General features: G+C 46.3%; 1 protein-coding gene across 4 annotated transcripts in view; it reads left to right on the forward strand.

Moving 5' to 3' along the window:
- The window catches only part of lrmda (leucine rich melanocyte differentiation associated), a 212,202-nt gene extending 197,023 nt beyond the window's left edge, over positions 1-15,179 (forward strand). For all 4 annotated transcript variants that reach the window (XM_035399919.1, XM_035399917.1, XM_035399915.1 and 1 more), the window contains one exon: positions 14,133-15,179. In XM_035399919.1, the coding sequence (XP_035255810.1) occupies positions 14,133-14,234 (102 nt within the window). In that variant the 3' untranslated portion in view covers positions 14,235-15,179. The remainder of the gene's footprint in view (positions 1-14,132) is intronic.
- The last annotated feature ends 3,480 nt before the right edge of the window (positions 15,180-18,659 follow it).

Below are 18,659 nucleotides of genomic sequence, written 5' to 3' on the forward strand. Positions count from 1 at the left end.
GTTTGGTAGTCCTTTGAACAGTCAAGGCCCTGAGACACAAATAGAAGAGAAGTAACTGCTCAGTTACACGCAGCCCCTGAATGCCGTGGCCTGAAACGACTCCTAATGCTTCTTTCTTCTCCTCCTTTATACCTGCGCTGGGCAGGCAGCGGTGTGGGCAGGCAGCAGGCAGGCAGCGGTGTGGGCAGACAGCGGTGTGGGCAGACAGTGGTGTGGGCAGGCAGTGGTGTGGGCAGGCAGTGGGCAGGCAGCGGTGTGGGCAGGCTGTGGGCAGGCAGCGGTGTGGGCAGGCAGTGGGCAGGCAGCGGTGTGGGCAGGCAGTGGTGTGGGCAGGCAGCGGTGTGGGAAGGTAGCGGTGTGGGCAGGCAGCGGTGTGGGCAGGCAGCGGTGTGGGCAGCGGTGTGGGCAGGCAGCGGTGTGGGCAGCGGTGTGGGCAGGCAGCGGTGTGGGCAGGCAGTGGGCAGGCAGCGGTGTGGGCAGGCAGTGGGCAGGCAGCGGTGTGGGCAGGCAGCGGGCAGGCAGCGGTGTGGGCAGGCAGTGGGCAGGCAGCGGTGTGGGCAGGCAGTGGGCAGGCAGCGGTGTGGGCAGGCTCTGTAACATGCTCACCGATAATTAGCTCTGTCAGGTCCTAGCCCTCATGCAGATAATATGATAATATGTCTTCATAACCAAGCGACCTTACATGCTCAATATTTCTCCCTTTATGAAGATTACATGTCAATATAGTAATTGAGTCTCGGTGTCTGTGGCCAGTAAAGCTTTGGGTGGCTGGACTTTAGGGGCGGTGATGTATGACTGTTATTATTCTAGCTGTCAGAGATGCGTGACCGGGGGGGGGGGGGTGGTCAGGAGACAGTGATGTAGCTCTGTGGGGGTTGGGTTTGAACCAACCACCCCCACCCCACCCCAAAAAAAAAAAATTATTATTATAGTCAGTGTGTTTAAATACTTCCTAATTTCACACACACGCACACACGTGCACATGCATACATGCTCACGCACACACACACACCAGCCATGACTGGAGCTGCACTAACTCAAATTCTTGTAAATGTGTTTTCCCACTTCCTGACCGGTGTACATTCATTCCGTAGATAGGGACATATTTGGTTTAAATCTTAGTCTTAGTCCAGTTTTGAGGATCTCAAGATGAAGGCTCTGGCTCATGCATGGATACTGGCTTTGGCTCTTACCTGTTCTCATATATCCCTGTAACCTGAGTGAACTATGCGGTCAGTCCATCCTTATTTCATGAAACCAACTTAGTTTTAATTCTAATACCAGTCCATAAGAATATGTACTAATCGTACCTCATAATTAGGTCTGTGTGTGCTCTGTATCTGTGTCTCTATTGACTGTATTGATTTGCCTGGTATCAAGGTGCTGCAGTTCATTATAAACATCATGAAACGTCAGTAAGCTCATTGTGTGCTTCAGAGGCTGTTACTCTATTCCTCTTCACACAGCTGTAATTATGAAGCATAAATCTATACAATCTGAAGCCAGAGCAGACCCCAGTGCAAGGGTCAAGTTAAGACTTAGCTGTCAAGAGAATCGAACTCCAGGTCAATACTGTAATCTGCAGTGTACTAATTACATTGCTGTAATGAATTTATGATTGTGAAATATTGGGCATTTTAGAGGCCACGTGGATACTGTGAAATTCTGTAGAGAAATCTGTTATTCTGGAAGATTTGGTGTTAATAAGGTTTGGGGCTGTCTGGAGTGTGTGACTCCGTATGACGAGATTAATATGTGCAGGGTTGCCAGCGTGACTGGGGAATCTATCGTGCGTTTGTACATCAGAGGTTTACGTCCTTCGGCTCAGATCCATAAGAGAAGGAGCCAAATAGGAGGCCACTTAGTCCGAGTCTCTGTCTTTAAGATTTAAGAGCCAAGCTCACAGTGGGGAAGGGTGCTGATCATTGTGTAGGTGACAGATGCACACATTCATAGCATTTGGTTTAATTATGTCCATGTTTATTTTTTTCTTGTAGAAAATTGTCACTTTTGATACATATGTGGATTAATTGTGTCGTTAAGTCATTTATGTCTCCAGAGTCATTGTAATTAGAGTTAAGTCATTGTTTCAGATGATTAATGTCATTGTCTGTGTTATTGAAGCCTGTCTTAAATGTTAAATTTGAAATTAGTCACACTCCAATCATTTCTGTTTATGATACCTTTGTCAAAAGCAATGACATCGTAAATTTTCAGTGTGACAACGGCACATTTTACGGGTTTTTTCCCCTAGAGATAGATAGATAGATAGATTTTTTTCTACAGCTATTCATTAAAGCGTCATGGACCTGTGTCTGTACAGCACAGCCAGAGAACATCTTGGGTCTGTTATAGCTTTACAGAACTTAATTTATATCTGACTTCGATCTTAAATTAGGGGTGCTCAACACACCTTTATAGTTCCCACGAGGGCCCTGTTAGTGCTTCACAGACACACCAGAAGGGCTCTGTTACACCCTTCAGGATTTCAATCAGGATCATTTCCCTCAAATTGATTAGAATTTTTTAAAATGCCAGTACAAGTATTTGTGTCTTGTTAATTTATGTAATACTGTAAATTTTGGTTTTGTTTGTCTTTTTTTCAGTTGTTGAAACCATGTAAAACCGACTAAAACCTTGATTGAAGTTAACAGTCAATTAAATTAAAATGATCACGGTAAAAAGAAAGGATTTCAAAATGAATTTATGAAGTAACAGCTGTCGACAGCCCTTTAAATCCCCCGTGGTACGCTGTGTGGAAGTGCACCAATCGGATTAGGCCTCTCAGTGCTCCGACCCAAATGACTGGCCCTTATCTGGTTTACCACAGCAACTGTACGTCTTGTGCTGAGTTCCCCTAAATAGAATAAATGTCACTTAAATTAAATCCCTCATCTTTAAATTAGGTTCCCTCAATGATCTCTCACTTTGGTCAAAATATATGTCAGCCAGAATTCAATTTCCCTTTCACCCACGTAGCTTGTACTCCACGGGATGACATGCTCTCTCCTGGCAGCCGTAGGAGGCCTCGGGTATTTATGTTGGTGGCAGTGTGGCAGTGTGGCAGTGGCAGAGTGGCAGAGTGGCAGTGTGGCAGTGTGGCGGAGTGGCAGTGTGGCAGTGTGGCAGAGCGGCAGTGTCAGAGTGTCAGAGTGGCAGTGTGTCAGAGTGGCAGTGTGTCAGAGTGGCGGAGTGGCAGTGTGGCAGAGTGGCAGTGGTAGTGTGGCAGTGTGCAGAGTGGCAGTGTGCAGAGTGGCAGAGTGCAGTGTGGCAGAGTGGCAGTGGCAGTGGCAGAGTGGCAGTGTGGCAGTGTGGCAGAGTGCAGTGTGGCATCATCCACCTGTTGGGGTTAGGGGTAGGGTTATTTGAATGGGTTAGAATTGGTGTTAGGGTTATTTGAATGGGTAGTTCTTCACTTAGACTCCACCGATATCAATGGCAGATGTCTTTCTAAAACTCTACTACCCTATAGTTGATTCTTCTTTGTCTCTAGAGGTTGCATTGATTAAAGTACAGGTTAACCTCTGTTCTGTACCATTTGTTACTGTGTAATGCACCTGTTTAAAAACACAATGTGTGATTATTTGAGGTTTATTTATTCGAGAATGTCAGTTTAGTAATGATTTTCTTGTTTGCTGTGAGTTTAGCAAGGAGTAAAGCAAAGCAGACAGGAGAAAACCACTGAAACATTTTGAAACGTGTCACATGATTCTTGGATCTAGATGTTCGCCTGTCACAAAACCGACAGAGGCTACATCCCTTTAGCTACGATGCAGAAGGGACCGGTCTCTTTATTGTTTGTAACAGAACATTTTTGTTTTTGTGCATTTCACGTTCACGATAAAGACCCTTTGGGTTGTCCTCGTTAGATTCACAAACGAGTCAAAATTAGAAATGTTTTCGGCTGGGGGTTCAGGCTGATGTCTGACTGCTGACGAGCCTGTCGGTGGAACCTGCCAGAACAGTCAGCTTCCACGAGACTGCGAGACTCCTCGAGCCAACCAGGTACGGCCCAACCCCACCCAAACACGGGAAAATAAAGTAAACGATTGTGATCTCACGCCTCAGGTAATTAGTGTTTTTAAATGAGCTTTCTATCATTCGCAGGCTTCTGCACGTTTAGGATTTGATTTTAGAACGGCCTGTATTGACAGCACATGCACTGCTGCTGTGGAGTGTGAATGGCTAATGAATTACAGATGATCTAGTCTTCCCCGTTTCCCCGTATGGGTTATTGGCACCGCTTTGTCATAAATACACAGAAGCTGAAAATATGCAGCCACTGCTCTGGTTTAGCAGCTGTGTGCACAGGCCCAACACGTTTCATAATGTCACTTATTTCTGCTCACTGTGCCCATTTTATAAAGGCGATTGAAATCATTAAACTTTTACTGGAGGTTATTGAAGGATAACGAGTATATTAGTATAGCCCAGAGTGCTCAGAATAGTATAGTCCATATAATAGTCCATATAAACCAGAAATGTCAAATTTACTGTATTTCACACAGAGAAGGGCGCTGAAGACTGCTGGGTTAAGAATAACTTTGGTTTACCTCAGATAAGGCAAGGCAGGCAAAACAAATTAGTTTTTTTTACTAATGAATTATGATGCATGAAGCATGATAATCATCTTGAAATAGTTTATAGTTCATTTTCAGTATGTTTTCAAAGTATATATATGTGTATGCGTGTGCGCGTGCGTGTGTGTGTGTGCATGTGTGCGCATGCGTGCATGAGCATTTGTGAATCCATGCCTATCTGACTGTATTGTTATATAGCTGGGGTGGTATTTCAGCACGCAATAAAAAATCTGGTTCCATTCCAACTCCAGAAGTGTGTTTTTTCATGCAAATGAAAAACCGCAGATCTTAAGATGCAGATCAAATAGTTACTATCAAGTTTGGCTTGTGACTGCTGTTTAAGTATTTAACATAAAAGATCTGGTGCTAAAGCATAGGGCGGTGGATATTTTACTGCAGTGCGTCTGCAGTTCTCTATTAAACTGGCTTTGCGTGATGCTTCTCAGACCCCTGACAGATGATGTGATGGTGGCAAAACAATTTTAAAAAGGACAGTTTATGAAAAACTTTGGCCTACAAATATCGAAAAAAAACAATATCCCTGCCTCATTGATCTGGAATCGGACAGTCCAGCACTGTGATATGACCCAGGATTCTTTAGATTGAGCACCAGGTGAATATTTACTGCATGCGACATTTATCTGAGTCTAAATAAGTAAACGCATATCAGGTCTTTAAATGTTTATTAGCAGCTCTGAGGTGTATTTATAGTCCCCATCTCCAGCTCAGTACTGGTATTTCTTTCTGAATGGAGAGTGTAACTTTCAGTATGGCATTAGAATCAGCCCTGGTTGCCATGGCAGTAAGGATTAAATGCTCTGTGCTGCATCCTGTGGTCATAAAGCTCATGACAGACAATCATCAACATCTCTACATTATTTTTATTGGACCATGGAACATCTCATACTTTATATTAGAACAGCGATAACACACTGTTTATTGTCTCTATCAATATATAGTTCTGTCAAATGTTTAATCCACTGACACGCTAGAGTGAAATTTGTCAATGAAAATCCGATTTGTGATTTTGAAACAAACTACCTCATCTGGACTCGGGGAATAAGACATAGTAGGTTTGTTGAATTATTATGCTTCTGTAGTTAAGTTAGGCAAGTAAATAAACTCAGTGTTCCAGCTGGGTCAGTGGTAAACTGCTCTTTCAATGTGTCCTGCAGTTTATGGTGAATTAGAAGTGTACAGAAAATAGGACTGAGTACACTTGGCCTGATTTACTAAGACCTTCAGCACGTGCAAAACCTTTCAGCATGACGCAAAGCAAACAACACAACCAGTGATTGGTGCAAAACAAATACCATGGGCAGTCATTGGTCCTGTTATTGGTTGTGTGTGTGCTAAAAGGTTTTGTGTGTGTTTAGTAAGTCAGGCCCTTTGTGTTTGTGCATTGACACACTTTATGCTGCTGTTCTAATAGCACTGCAGCAATTCAGTCGAACCCACTGCGTGTGAAGTTATTGTTCACTTTCTGGCATTTTCTATGTTAATAGCGTTTTAGGGTAAGTTTTTGATTGGCCAGCAGGTCGTCAGAAAAGTTTGTATCTAAACTATCCTTCAGTGCACAAAAAACTGTCTGGGCCAATAAAAAAAACATACCCTGAAACTGACTGACACCTACACTAAAACTGAAACGGAGCACAGCGGCACGCGTGCAGAGCCGAGCCGAGCTGAGCAGAGCCGAGCAGAGCCGCACGCGTGCAGAGCCGAGCAGAGCCGAGCCGAGCCGCACGCGTGCAGAGCCGAGCAGAGCCGCACGCGTGCAGAGCCGAGCAGAGCCGCACGCGCCCGTGTGAGGCAGTGGAGCGTGCCGCGTGGTGCCGGCGGTGACGGGCGCACAAACAGGCTGAGATATTGTTCCGGAACAATGGCGCGGGCGCCGGCCGGCGTGTCTGCGCTGGTGATTCACGCTGCCGCTGCGTTATGGATGCCTGCGTGCGGAGAGTCTGTCTCCCCCTCAGGTACCCCGTCAGCCCGCCAGATGATAAGCAAAGTTTAATTGCGCCGTTAATTGATTGTTCGCACAACATTATTACCCTGATTGATTACAGAGTTGATGAAAACGTTGGACGCAGTCGGTGTAAAATAGCGGGCCCTGCGGGGCTGGGGCCTTGCAGAGAATAGATAACCTTGGAGCTGAGAGCTGCATCCTGTGGATGTGTCTTCCCCTGACATATTGATGGCCCTTGAAAAGGGGAAGCTGATTGTATGCAGAGTGTAATCATTAAAGCCCCTTCAGCCGGCCCGTGATTCATTTGTTTTGTTCCGGGAGGCTCTGGTTAAACAGAAGGCCTCGCTGGCTTTGGCTGAAAGACATTTTTCAATTTTCTAACTGGGCCTTAACCCTGTCCCGCCAGCCTCCGCACAGAAGCGCTCGTTCTGACAGATAAAGAGAGCTGCAGAGTGCGCAGAGAGAGATTACTCTGGCGTGGCTTTCTGTGTTTCAGCTGAAATATGGGGTCTCCTGTCACCCAACGCTGTCATAAAGCAGAAACCAACCAATCAGGACTGGGTATGGAGAATGATTCACCCCTGTCCTTTTACTCTGTGCTTTTGTTCTTAATGTATATAATCATTTCTCCATTTCTTCGTGTTTTGTAGCTTGTTTAGAAATTTTACTGTTGCTGTTCCTGCCTTTGTTGCTTTTGTGTAGAAATATTAGTGGTGCGCTTTTGTGATTTGTGTATCATACCATCATACAAGCCCAGACAAGGTGCTGTTTGCTGGAACAGAGACAGTGTTTGTGTTGGAAAGTACAGCATTTAACATGATTTTACTGTAGTTTTACTGTACAAGGCCTGTTTCCTAACCATTATACTATGCTACCATTGTTATTAGAGCAATAGCAGTTTGGCGTTCAACACAAAAATCTGTAAACTGTCATAATAGAAAAGGGCAAAATCATTGAGTATCTTTACTGTAGGTCACTATTAGGGTTGCCAGGCACCATATAATTTCCAGTCTGAAATTAATTATTTAGCTCTGGGTAAACAATATATAAACAAGGCCATCACTGTAAAGGACTGTGGTTCAGATAATAATTATGGGACCAAAATGGAAAATTAGCTCTGAAACAAGCTTGATTCTCTGATGAAGAACCTTGCTTTGAACAACATGCATTGTTGGTCTGAAGTTCGAATAGTATTTCACCATTTAATCAAAATGATTGCAGGAGTGAATGCTAATGCAATGCTGGTGTTCTGTAAGCTTAGGTATGCAGGCTACTGGCCTGTACCCCACGTGCTAGCTCAAGTTCTTAAACGTTTTCAGGAGCCTGTTTTCTTAAGAAAGGCCTGTGTATTTTTTGTGAAAAGCCTGTGCCTTTTGAAGTTGTTCCCAATGGGACTGTTAGTCATTAACCTCTAATCTTATGAATCAGACCAAAGATAAACACTACAAAAAATGTTTAGAGAAGACCAGTGGTAAATTAAACTTGACAGTTTGGGATGATTCACAGTTTGCATTAGGGAATACGGTTTGATTCTTGGAGTGGACCAGGGAATCACTACTGTGATTCTTGGACAGGGTTCCAGAGACCTCAAGCTGTCCCAGTGTAATATTACACATGACTAATAATGTCTGTGTAAACAAAGTGGCCCTTAAAGAAAGCAGCCATGGCTCATATCACTGCTGTAAATCACCCAACCTGTCCAGTCTACTTGCAACACAGCCTTCATACATCAAGCGTAGTGCCGCAACCTCAGTATGCAGTGGAGCAGTACAACCACACAGATACACTGAGGAAAATATAGATTGGTGAAACGAATCTATATTTTTCTGAGTGTATCTTGAAGATGCTAATCAATTTGGTCGCTATTTTTGAATGAAAATGAGGAGGATCCGATCAATCGTGCTATGCTGAAGTTCTCCTAGAATCCAGCAGATTTGCTCACGTGGGACGGCCCAAACAGAGGGAGGCTGGCGTTGGGAAGCCAGTCCTTTGCGCAGCAGGTTTAGCGCGCGGGTCCAGCTGTGACAGACGCACAAATTGAATCGCAGCCGTGAATCTTGGGAGGTGATGTTTGAAGGGCCCGGCCGCTCCTCAGGAGAACCCGCTTCAGACCGCCGTGGTCCTCACGCGCCGCTCTGGCCTTCGCAAGCGTCCCCGGGGGGGGGGGGGGGGCAGTCGGGCGGGCGGGCAGACGGGGGGGGGGGGGGGGGGGTTGGGGCGTGCAGTCGGGTGAGCGGGTCAGCGAGGGGGGGTTGCGAGCAAACGGGCGCAGCAGCTGGGATTGATTTCCTCCTGCCTCGGCGTCCCGCGCCTCAGCTCCGTGTTTCGTAATGCGGGCAGCGTCACCGTCTCCGGGCTGGAGATTTTTACAGGAGGTGAACAGCAGCTTATATACCCGGGTATATGAGCGTGCTTCTCCTGCAGAAGCCCAAATTTAGGCTGACTGAGCCTGTCCCTGGCGGCTGTGTCCCACTCCTGCCTGCCAGTCACAGGCTCAGTAAGGAGGCGGGGCCTGGAGTGACACCGCGGAGGCGGGGCTTGCCACATGGACTAAGATGGCATCAGGTTGGGTTTTGAAGCCGTAGGAGATGGTGTCTGGCTGGGTTAGAATTGACAGCAGTGTTAGAATATGTGTGGCAGTAATATGGCTCCAGTATCCCTCTCCTCTTCTCTGTTTCCTGTCACTGTCTATGATTCCTTGCCCATCTCTCTCTCTCTGTCACTCTCTCTCTGTCTCTCTGTCTCTCTCTCTCTCCCTCTCTCTCTGTCACTCTCTCTCTCTGTGTCTCTCTGTCTCTCTCTCTCTCCCTCTCTCTCTGTCACTCTCTCTCTCTGTGTCTCTCTGTCTCTCTCTCTCTCCCTCTCTCTCTGTCACTCTCTCTCTCTCTCTCTCAGACAGTGTCTGTTTGGATTATGTTTCTGCACATGCGGAGTGGCACTTAGTGCCCCATCAGTGTGGCTCTGCTCCAGCAGTCGGCTGTTCTCAGTCATTAATGTACTGCGTGTCTCTTTAAACCACAGCGGCTCTGTGTTTGTTTTCCTGTCGAGGGCTCGTGGACAGAGTTAGCGCCTCCTGTCGAGGGCTCGTGGACAGAGTTAGCGCCTCCTGTCGAGGGCTCGTGGACAGCGTTAGCGCCTCCTGTCGAGGGCTCGTGGACAGAGTTAGCGCCTCCTGTCGAGGGCTCGTGGACAGAGTTAGTACCTCCTGTCGAGGGCTCGTGGACAGCGTTAGCGCCTCCTGTCGAGGGCTCGTGGACAGAGTTAGCGCCTCCTGTCGAGGGCTCGTGGACAGAGTTAGCGCCTCCTGTCGAGGGCTCGTGGACAGAGTTAGCGCCTCCTGTCGAGGGCTAATGGACAGAGTTAGCGCCTCCTGTCGAGGGCTCGTGGACAGCGTTAGCGCCTCCTGTCGAGGGCTCGTGGACAGAGTTAGCGCCTCCTGTCGAGGGCTCATGGACAGAGTTAGCGCCTCCTGTCGAGGGCTCGTGGACAGCGTTAGCGCCTCCTGTCGAGGGCTCGTGGACAGCGTTAGCGCCTCCTGTCGAGGGCTCGTGGACAGCGTTAGCGCCTCCTGTCGAGGGCTCGTGGACAGAGTTAGAGCCTCCTGTCGAGGGCTCATGGACAGCGTTAGCTCCTCCTGTCGAGGGCTCGTGGACAGCGTTAGCGCCTCCTGTCGAGGGCTCGTGGACAGCGTTAGCGCCTCCTGTCGAGGGCTCGTGGACAGAGTTAGCGCCTCCTGTCGAGGGCTCGTGGACAGAGTTAGCGCCTCCTGTCGAGGGCGCGTGGACAGAGTTAGCGCCTCCTGTCGAGGGCTCGTGGACAGAGTTAGCGCCTCCTGTCGAGGGCTCGTGGACAGAGTTAGCTCCTCCTGTCGAGGGCTCGTGGACAGAGTTAGCTCCTCCTGTCGAGGGCTCGTGGACAGCGGTAGCGCCTCCTGTCGAGGGCTCGTGGACAGAGTTAGCTCCTCCTGTCGAGGGCTCGTGGACAGAGTTAGCTCCTCCTGTCGAGGGCTCGTGGACAGAGTTAGCGCCCCCTGTCGAGGGCTCGTGGACAGAGTTAGCGCCTCCTGTCGAGGGCTCGTGGACAGAGTTAGCGCCTCCTGTCGAGGGCTCGTGGACAGAGTTAGCGCCTCCTGTCGAGGGCTCGTGGACAGAGTTAGCGCCTCCTGTCGAGGGCTCGTGGACAGAGTTAGCGCCTCCTGTCGAGGGCTCGTGGACAGAGTTAGCTCCTCCTGTCGAGGGCGCGTGGACAGAGTTAGCTCCTCCTGTCGAGGGCTCGTGGACAGAGTTAGCTCCTCCTGTCGAGGGCTCGTGGACAGAGTTAGCGCCTCCTGTCGAGGGCTCGTGGACAGAGTTAGCGCCTCCTGTCGAGGGCTCGTGGACAGAGTTAGAGCCTCCTGTCGAGGGCTCGTGGACAGCGTTAGCGCCTCCTGTCGAGGGCTCGTGGACAGCGTTAGCGCCTCCTGTCGAGGGCTCGTGGACAGAGTTAGCGCCTCCTGTCGAGGGCTCGTGGACAGAGTTAGCGCCTCCTGTCGAGGGCTCGTGGACAGAGTTAGCGCCTCCTGTCGAGGGCTCGTGGACAGAGTTAGCGCCTCTTGTCCTTGGCTCGTTTGGCGCTCGATGTCTCCCAGCCAGCCTCTTCAGCGTTGGTTGAGTGCCGCTCTCCAACTCTTCAGTGCGTTTCTGACCGTCCTCTTGCCCGCCATCGAGGAACAAGTGGAGTATTAGGGCCCTCAGTGTCAGTCTTTGCTCTCTTTTATTCAGTCATAATCTACTATTGCTTTGCATTGACTTTATATCATTTTTTTATGTAGTATATTTATGTTTGTTTTTTTGACATTTTGATGACCCTGATTCATTTGAAAGTCACAGTTCAGTATTTGTGCTATCTATATTTGTCGCATATATGTTTGTTATTCACTCCCAGTACAGCGAGACGAAAACCTGAAGAGATTTGAAACGGTTCTCAGAATAATATTTGTCTGTAGTTTATTTCAAAGGAAGTGATTATGTATTTATGAGTGCTGCAGATCACAGTACGCAGCGTTGGCCCCGGGCCAAACGTACGCAGCTCCCGTCTCTACAGTGAGGGCCAGAGGACCCGCTCGTGTGTTACAGTATCCAGCGTGTGGGCCGGAGGACCCGCTCGTGTGTTACAGTATCCAGCGTGTGGGCCGGAGGACCCGCTCCTGTGTTACAGTATCCAGCGTGTGGGCCGGAGGACCCGCTGCTGTGTTACAGTATCCAGCGTGTGGGCCAGAGGACCCGCTGCTGTGTTACAGTATCCAGCGTGTGGGCCAGAGGACCCGCTCGTGTGTTACAGTATCCAGCGTGTGGGCCGGAGGACCCGCTCCTGTGTTACAGTATCCAGCGTGTGGGCCGGAGGACCCGCTCCTGTGTTACAGTATCCAGCGTGTGGGCCGGAGGACCCGCTCGTGTGTTACAGTATCCAGCGTGTGGGCCAGAGGACCCGCTCCTGTGTTACAGTATCCAGCATGTGTTCTGCGCCGGCCTCAAGGTTAAGTGTCCCTGTATTTCTTATTTATCACAGCTGCTGGCGGTGTATTCAAATGGACAGAACAAATGTAGCTTATCATTCTGCAGCAGCGTAAGCCGTGTGCTTTGCCTGGTGAAACCCTCATGAAATGGACTCACTCAGCCAGAGCAGTCCGAGTAGAGTACTAATGAGATCGCTGGGATAGTAGGAGCCTACAGCCATACTCTGGCAGTCAGTGTGTGTGTGTGTGTGTGTGTGTGTGTGTGTGTGTGTGTGTGTGTGTGTGTGTGTGTGTGTGTGTGTGTGTGTGTGTGTGTGTGTGTGTGTGTGTGTGTGTGTGTGTGTGTGTGTGTGTGTGTGTGTCTGTGTGTCTGTGTGTGTCTGTGTGTCTGTGTGTCTGTGTGTGTCTGTGTGTGTGCACTTGTGTCTGTGTGTGTGTGCATGTTACCCAATATTGAGGTAGCCTGGGACAAACCTATCTCATTTTATTCACACAGGAAGCTGGTGACCTCGTGGACATGAGCACATATCGCATTAACAGCCTTCCAGCACTCTCTGCCGTGCTGTCATTACAGATATTCTCGGAAAATATGTGATTGTTTATTTGTTATTGAGAACATATGGACATAATGCTTTTTTTTCATTTGGCAAGTGGGTGTATTTACAGTATGTGCAATAGTGCAGTGATTCAGTTTGGCCTGCCGACCCTGAGTGGACCTCTTCTGTTTCCATAGAGCTCATTTCAGTCTCTCCTTTCAATCTTGAGCCTTATTTACTGCAGTTAACAGATTTTACCATCGTACATCATCATTTCTGCGTGCCTGAATGCGGGCGTGCGTGCATGTGTGCGCTAAACTGGAAATATAGCTACATATTCTATTTATTATATCTGAAAACAATAATCACCAATAATAATGGTGAAATAAGTTTTTACCTCTGTCTGTATTAGCACAGTGATGACAAATTTATAAATTTCACATTTTTCCCGTCAGTTTACGCAATATCAAATCAGAAAAAAAATCAGGTTACATAAAATAAACAGTTTCTTAGTGAAATAAATATATAATTTCAGATGAGTGCATCCCATAAGCATTAATATTAAAGCGTTAACTTATTAAAAACTCATGGGGAGGGAGGCTGCAGTTTCTCCTGTCTACCAGCATTGCCAGATCCTATGCCTGTCACCCTGAGAGAACCACATTCAGGGGCTGATTGCTCTGCCCTGCTATGTTCGTTCCTGTGTGTGTGTGTGTGTGTGTGCGTATACATGTGTGTGCGTGTGTGTGTGTGTGTACATGTGTGTGCGTGTGTATACATGTGTGTGCGTGTGTTTCTGTGTGTGTGTGTGTGTGTACGTGTGTACATGTGTGTGCGTGTGTGTGTCTGTGTGTGTGTACGTGTGTATACGTGTGTGTGTGTACGTGTGCGTGTGTGTGTGTGTGTGTGTGCGCGTGTGTACGTGTGTGTGCATGTGTGTTTGAAGTCTGAATGAAGGTTCTGATGGAATATTCATTCTGTGTCCTGGTCTAGAGGTTGAAATAAATAAAACAACATATAAACATTCAAATATCAATGGAAAATGTACCTATACCTCAATAACTATAACCCAGATATCTCAAGGATTCTAATGATTTTGACATGTGATGCTTGCACCCATTTTGCACTGCTGTTTCAATATTGAAGAGTAACCATGATGCAGCTGACATACATCTGCTCTGTAAGAATTACCTGCTCCAGTAGGGGATCCCAAGAGTTTCCAGGTTACATTCAAAAATGAGATTTGCACTGGATTAGTTCCCGATGGCTAATCTAGTTGTAACCTTGTGGTTTATGAAACTGACCACCTTGGCATGTATGCCAATGTGTAGTAATGCCTGCAAACTCTTACCAAAGTGTATGAATGCAATCATTAATCAACCATCAAAAAATGCACAATAAAAGTGTCGAATTATTCTGTATAATACAGAACCTTTAAATACAGTTGTTTAATATGATCCTGACAAATTACACTAGTCTTGTTTTCTATTTTCCTTTAAAACATATTTTATTTTATCTAATGTTCTCTCTTTCTTTCTCTCTTGCTGTTTGGTTTATAGGGGTTTTTGCCAAATGCCGATATGTGTACTATGGGAAACACTCGGAGGGAAACAGATTCATTCGCAATGACCAGCTCTGACACCCGACCAGATACCACCTGACCACGTGCACGCCTGCGCACATCTGCGCACACCTGCTCACACCTGCGCACATGCCCCTGGCGCCCAGCTGAATGCAGTGTTCTGGTGCTGTCTCTGGGATTGTGCCCTGCTTCCTGAATTCAGCCTCGTTCCTGTAAGCCCCAAGCTTCTCTCTGAAGTGCTGCACGTTTCAAAGAAATACATTCCATGAAAGGTCTGTTTCTCAGGTTTGGAAATCAGTTATGTGTATAAAAATGACAATGATGACTTTTAGAAACAGAATGAGATGCCACTTTATGAGAAATGTAACAAATGCAAAAGAACAATTGAATGATCCTGCTTTTGATATTCTGATCATTTTTTTAATTGAAGTACAAAACTGTTCAAACTGCCTTCATAAGGAGTGAAAGATTATTGTTAATGTGACTGGAATTTTGTCCACTCGTTAAATGCTGTACCTGTCCTGATATTTGGTTTCTCAACAGAAAAGTAACTAATAGTTGTAATAGTAATGTTTTTAACTCCTGTTCTTTATTTTAACAATGTTTGGCTTAACTGTATCTGCGCATTCTTCCAGTCTTAAAAAATAAAAAATGTTTGCAATGTTAGAAACTGGTTTAATGCAATTACTGCTGTAATTTTTGTTATCTTTGATTATGTAAAAATGTGTTTGTTTAATTTCTTTAATTGTTGTATTTTTTAATTACCATGTCATTTACCCGCAGAGTTGTTTTTTTTACAGATGTATAGTTGCATAGAGTGATCCGGTCCTTAATTCTGTATCTGATGCTCTGGGACTCAGAGTCAGAGGCCCTGCCTTCAAGCAGAGAGACAGTTAGTGAAACTGCAGGTTTTCCAGTTATTACTGATTAATCACGTCAGTTTCTAGGCTGTAAGCTGTCTTTCATGTATTATTGTAATGATTTAACTGTTTAAATGAATTAATAAAATGTTCTTTGCTACCAATGTTTTATCCTTGGACCATTACATGAGTGAATGTGAATGTGTGTATGTGCATGCGTGAGTGTGTGTGCGTATGCCTGTGTGCATATGTGTGTGTATATGCATGTGTGTGTGTGTGTGTGTGTGCGCATGCATGTGTGTTTGCTGTTGTTCAGGGTTAAGGAAACATTTTGAGCTGGCTGCTTTTAATGGCAAACTGAAGTTGCTAGTTGGTTAAAAAAGCAACACTGAAGATTTAACTGTAGTTAGTAAGCAACGGTCCTTACATCCTTTGTACATATTTTGCACTAATTAGTATATCACAGTAAAATCCATCTTCCTTGATTACCTACAGAAGTACTGAAAGGTCATTTGTGATCATTGTGTCCTGGTCATTTATTAGATGTGCTCTATATACTTGTACCACAACCTTATGAATCTCTGTAATGTAATGGTTTTTGAAGCAGAACGTAGAAATCAACTAATTTAGTTCAGACCTTCTGTGTCATCTGTGAAATTAAAATACACTGAGCTGGTGCATCAGCTCCGGACTGTCAGAAACATACAGACAGGCAGAAACGGCGCAGCTGATTTGACCCCTGGTGTTTATATCTGCACTGTTAGATCATCTGGATGGAGACGATCTCAAAGCCCATTATCAGAGTAAATGCCAGTGTAGAGACAGTGGTTTCATGTGTCTATACCCTGTTACTGCAAAACAGCCATGTGATGTAATGACAGAAAACAATACAGTACAGCTTCGTTTCGAATCGTGTGTACGTTTTTTTTTGTTTGTTTGTTTTTGTTTTTTTTTGTCTGTGGAAGGGGCTAACAAGCTAGTTGTTTTGTAGAATGAGGCCAGCAAGAAGAAAGGGGTCTGTAAGAAAGGCCATACGGGCAGTATTCTCTGTGCTGGACTGTGTTGATCTGCCTGGTCTGTGTGTTACACACAGCCCACACACACCCGCTGTCCAGGGAGCCAGGGCTTCCAGCAATCAAGAGTCACCTGACCTCTCGTTGTCGAGCAGACGAGCCCATAGCGATGCGTTCCCAGAGGCCCTGGGTGAAGTGCACTGTGGGATAGCTCTGCTTTCTGCCCCAAAGTCATTGCTGTGAAATTATAATTAATCTGTAATGCAGCAGTATCTATCATTTCAGCAACAAATACTTGATACATTTTTCAGTTTAATTAAACAGCCTTTGAAATGTCTGGCTAAAATGTACCATTTTGTATGATTTGGAGGTACTTTAAGACCCAATGAATGTAGAACTATGTTTTTTGTGTATTTTGCTTGTACAAATGCCATGTTTGATATTTTCAGTAACAGTTCAATTGTGAGCTGTGGTAGTTGTTTCAGAGAACACAGGTCTTTGTGGTGTTGCTTCACACTTTTGAAAACCACAGTCCAGAGGGTCATAAGTGTTGAGCATCTATGGAATGTGCATCGCCCTGTGGAGCGACAGGTCGGAAAGGGTGCGGTCGGGATTCGGTACAGGATCACAAGGGTCATGCATATTCCTGTGTGGTGCCTTACCCGAATGAGCCACCCAGCAGCCCCCATGTTTGTTTGTTTTTTCTGTTTTTTATTGTATATTTTTTGCATTCCTGATGATAAAGGTAAGGAAGCTTACTGAAGAGTACTGTTTCATCCCCATTCATTTCACTTGCTAGAGATTTCTCTCTCTCTCTCTTTCTTTCTCTCCACCTAATTCTTTCTCCCTCTCTCTCAGTTGGGCACATACGAACACACAGCATCACTGGCTTCTAGAGGCACCAGCTGCTGCTGTTCCATTAAGTGCCTTTTAACATAAAAGTATCAGGTGATATTCCTGGCACTCTGTTATCTCACATTAAATGTATATATCATTCTGTATTGATTTTAGAAAGATAAATGCGTTTTAATAGCTTCATTTCTATCCGAACGGTGTGGGGAGATAAATCATGAATGGAGGTTTTAATGTCACTCTGCCTGCTCAGTGTAATTGTAACTGAGTACTGTTTCCAAATCCTTTAAAATGCTATCATAGGTGATTTGTGATAGTGATATACGTAAACTATGACTTCATCATTCTATTGAATTAAAAGGTTATATCAAGCACTATTGAATGCTTTTGTGAGATATGTTAATGTTCAGTTAACCTTTATAAAGTACTTCTGCAAAGTTTTGGCAAATTATTATAAAAAACTGAAGTGTAGTAATATATAAAATACAATATGTCTTTCCTCCTGCCTTGATATTCACATTGCACTTGTAGCTTTGTGGTATAGATTTTTCTTTAAAAAAGACTTACTGAGGCGAGAGTTTGATCGCAGTAGCATAGTGCTTTAAATCCCAGAGACACAGAAGTGTCCTTACAAATCGCACCTATAAAAAAGGGTGGTTGAGATCCAGAATTTAAGATGAACACAGGCTGCCACAAACAAAGAAATAAGGCTTCAAATGTTTGCGTAGTCTGTCGGGGTATTTTCATCAAAGTGGCACTTTTTTCTGTTCCCTGTGACTTAATTAGTCTGTCTGTAGTTATCTGGGTGTGTATCTAAATGGCACCAAAATTAATTCAGGTTGTGGAAAAAGGAGGGAAAATGCGAAGCTGCTGTGTGGAGCTCAGCAGGCAGCCGGCGCTGAGGAGGTAGAGGTTGCCCAATAACACACTTCTGCACCCCGCTTCACCCTATGAGAAAACGTGCTGGTGTTCTGATTGAGAAGCCTGTCTGTAACCCTGGAAAGCAGTGTCAGAGTTTGTAAATGACACGCTTCATTTGGGCTCATTTTTATGGGTAACTAGGACTGATGTTCGGAGGAGACAGAAAGAAGAACCCACTGTTTTCCAGTGCCATCTTAATAGATTTTTGGTTGTATTGTAAACAGACTTCCCAAATAGTCATTCATGGTTATCACACCCTCGCACTGCACCCCCATGCCCTGCATTAACCGTCCGCTTCCCTGTCGAATTTTCCTGGCAGGTCAAAGAGTGCCCACTGCTCACAGGGCTGTGAGAATCCTGCCTTATGTTCACATTCGTCACGTGCTAGATGTTTCTTTCCTTTCTGGTCAATGCAAAACAGGCCGTAGATCCAAGAGCCTGATCAGCCCTGATCGGGAAGGCAGCGGTGGGCAGCAGGAGGGGCAGCGGTGGGCAGTGGGGGCAGCAGGGGAAGCAGGGGCAGCAGGAGGGGCAGCGGTGGCAGCAGGGGCAGCAGGAGGGGCAGCGGTGGGCAGCAGGGGCAGCAGGAGGGGCAGCGGTGGCAGCAGGGGGGGCAGCAGGGGCAGCGGTTACCGAGCGAGACAGGAAGGACACTCCGCTCGTCTCGTCCTCGGCCAGCTCTCCGGTGCCTGGAGATGTCCCTGCTACAGGGGAGAAAGAGCCCTTTTCCAGGGTGGCCTCAGACGAGTAACATTCGTCACTGAGGGAGAAGATGCTATAATTAGCCTGTCAGTCTACTTTAGGCTGAGCTAGCACTGCCTGCTAAGAAAGATGGACTTACTGAAGGGAGAGCTGACA

The sequence above is a fragment of the Anguilla anguilla genome, chromosome 18 (assembly GCF_013347855.1).
Source record: "Anguilla anguilla isolate fAngAng1 chromosome 18, fAngAng1.pri, whole genome shotgun sequence".
Taxonomy (NCBI): Eukaryota; Metazoa; Chordata; class Actinopteri; order Anguilliformes; family Anguillidae; genus Anguilla; species Anguilla anguilla.